At 50.5% G+C, this 1,993-nt stretch overlaps 1 gene segment (V, D, J or C); it reads right to left on the bottom strand.

The window, feature by feature from the left end:
- Positions 1 to 1,216: 1,216 nt before the first annotated feature.
- On the bottom strand, positions 1,217 to 1,764 carry LOC101628595. The segment is given in 2 exon segments: positions 1,217 to 1,533; positions 1,716 to 1,764. Coding segments are annotated over 2 exon segments (366 nt in total).
- Positions 1,765 to 1,993: the final 229 nt, after the last annotated feature.

The raw sequence follows: 1,993 nt of genomic DNA, 5'->3' as shown, positions 1-1,993 counted from the left end.
CTACACTGAGCTTCCCACAGCCGCCGTGATCCGCGACACGGCAGGTTCTGAGCCAGCTCACCTGGAGCTCCCACTGCCCATTTGTGTGACGTCAGTCAGTCTGATCAGGCTCTTTCCACACTTTCTATAATGTGGAAATAATGTTGCTCCCTGATTCTGTGGGATCTGGGGTGTTTCATCCACTGGCAGGGCCTAGGGCTGTTTCACTCACAGGGTCCTAAGTCCCTGAAGCCCAGTTGGGGGATCTGAGCTCGGCGCCAGACATCACCTCAGGACCTGCCGAGGGACACGGCATTTCCTCCCCGGCCTGTTAGCAAACTCTCACCTATAAAGGCTGTGGCCTATCCACTTATATACTGTCCTTGACTTTTCATTTTCATGTAAATTTTCATTTTCCCCCTCATGCTTAGTAAAACGATCAGAATCAATAAGAGTTATTGTCATATATTTGAGATGTTCCTGTACTTTCCTTTTAAACTCTTTACTGTATCATTTTCAGTATCACTAAAAAGTTGCTTTCTGTTAGTATGTTGTAAAATGGGATTATCTATGAAATTATAGATCAAGAAATAATGTGAACGGTGACCAAATTTTTAATAACCTACACTAGAATAATTGCATGAATGGGGTTTTGTGAGTAGAATGAAAATCCAGGTTCCTCTCATATAGCCAAGCTGTGGCCTTGATACAATGTGTCGAATCCTTCAGCCTCACTGACCTTACACCCTTTCATTATAGGGTGACCACAATAGAGGGGTCTGAGCCCACCCAGCAGCCACCCGTATCACAGGGACAGGTGAGCTCATTTTTCTCAGAGCAAACAAGCTCGCTCACTCCCACCATCTGTGTCTCCTAGTCTCATAGTTTTAAACTTTGCAAGTTAGAGTTTAGATACAAATGTGATTTCTATGAAATTAAACCCTACCAGGATAGCCTGGCGTCTTTACCTGGGCTCTATGAGCCCGATGGTGCCATTGCCAGGCTCCCAGATATGGGCCTCTCTGAGTCTATTAAATCAGAGGGTCTCTGACTATGGGTGCTGCTAACACCATGGGGGTCGAGACTGAGGGTTCCAGTGTGCTTCCTTGCCCCATCACCATAACTTTATAGCCATCTGCAGAGCATTGCTGCTTCTGCACAGGCTCTCAGCTGAGGGGCACGAGGAGGAGCAGCTGGGCTGTCAGGCCTCAGGCATCTGCTCCCTGGTGGTTTTTGTTCAGGCCTGTATCACTGTGGAAGTATAACCCATATAATGCTGACAGTAGTAAGTGGCGGCATCCTCAGGCTCCAGGCTGCTGATGGTGAGCGTGAAGTCTGTCCCGGACCCGCTGCCGCTGAAGCGGGCTGGGATGCCATCGGGCCTGTTGGATGCAGAATAGATGAGAAGCCTGGGAGCCTGCCCAGGTTTGTGCTGGTGCCAGGCTAAGTTGCTATTAATACTCTGACTGGCCCTGCAGGAGATCGTGGCCCTTTCTCCAGGAAACAATGATAGGGAGGCTGGAGACTGTGTCAGGACAATTTCTCCAGAGGAACCTGAAACACAAAACATAGCAGGTAATCATTCTTATAATGTCTATCTTTACTTTATCCCCAGCACAGCCAGGAAGACTGATCTTCACTGAGTTCCCATTATTGTCTCACTGAACAATGAGCCAGGTCCGGAATCCACCACCCAACGTGTCCTCTGAGGGCAGCACCCTCCCGGGGCCCCTCACCTGGGAGCCAGAGCAGCAGGAGGCAGACAAGCTGCGCTGGGGCTTCCATGGTGCTTGTGTCCTGGCTGAGGCAGCTCTTGCCCAGAGCCTGACCAGCCTGATATGGGCCCTGGGCAGCAGGGGGCTGGGGCATGCAAAGCAGGGGTGGGCACCCTGGCCTGCAGCTGCAGAGACCAGAGGCCTCATGTTCTCTGCACTTGAGCAGCCACTTGCAAGTTACAGCCCAGTCACACAGGGGGTTTTTATTCCAGACCTGAACAAAATAGATGCCCCTGTCC

This window comes from Condylura cristata, unplaced genomic scaffold (genome assembly GCF_000260355.1).
Source record: "Condylura cristata isolate star-nosed mole 26May11 unplaced genomic scaffold, ConCri1.0 scaffold00931, whole genome shotgun sequence".
In the NCBI taxonomy this organism is placed as follows: domain Eukaryota; kingdom Metazoa; phylum Chordata; class Mammalia; order Eulipotyphla; family Talpidae; genus Condylura; species Condylura cristata.
The sequence above is the reverse complement of the archived record's forward strand: the minus strand, read 5'-3'. Positions and strand labels throughout refer to the sequence as shown.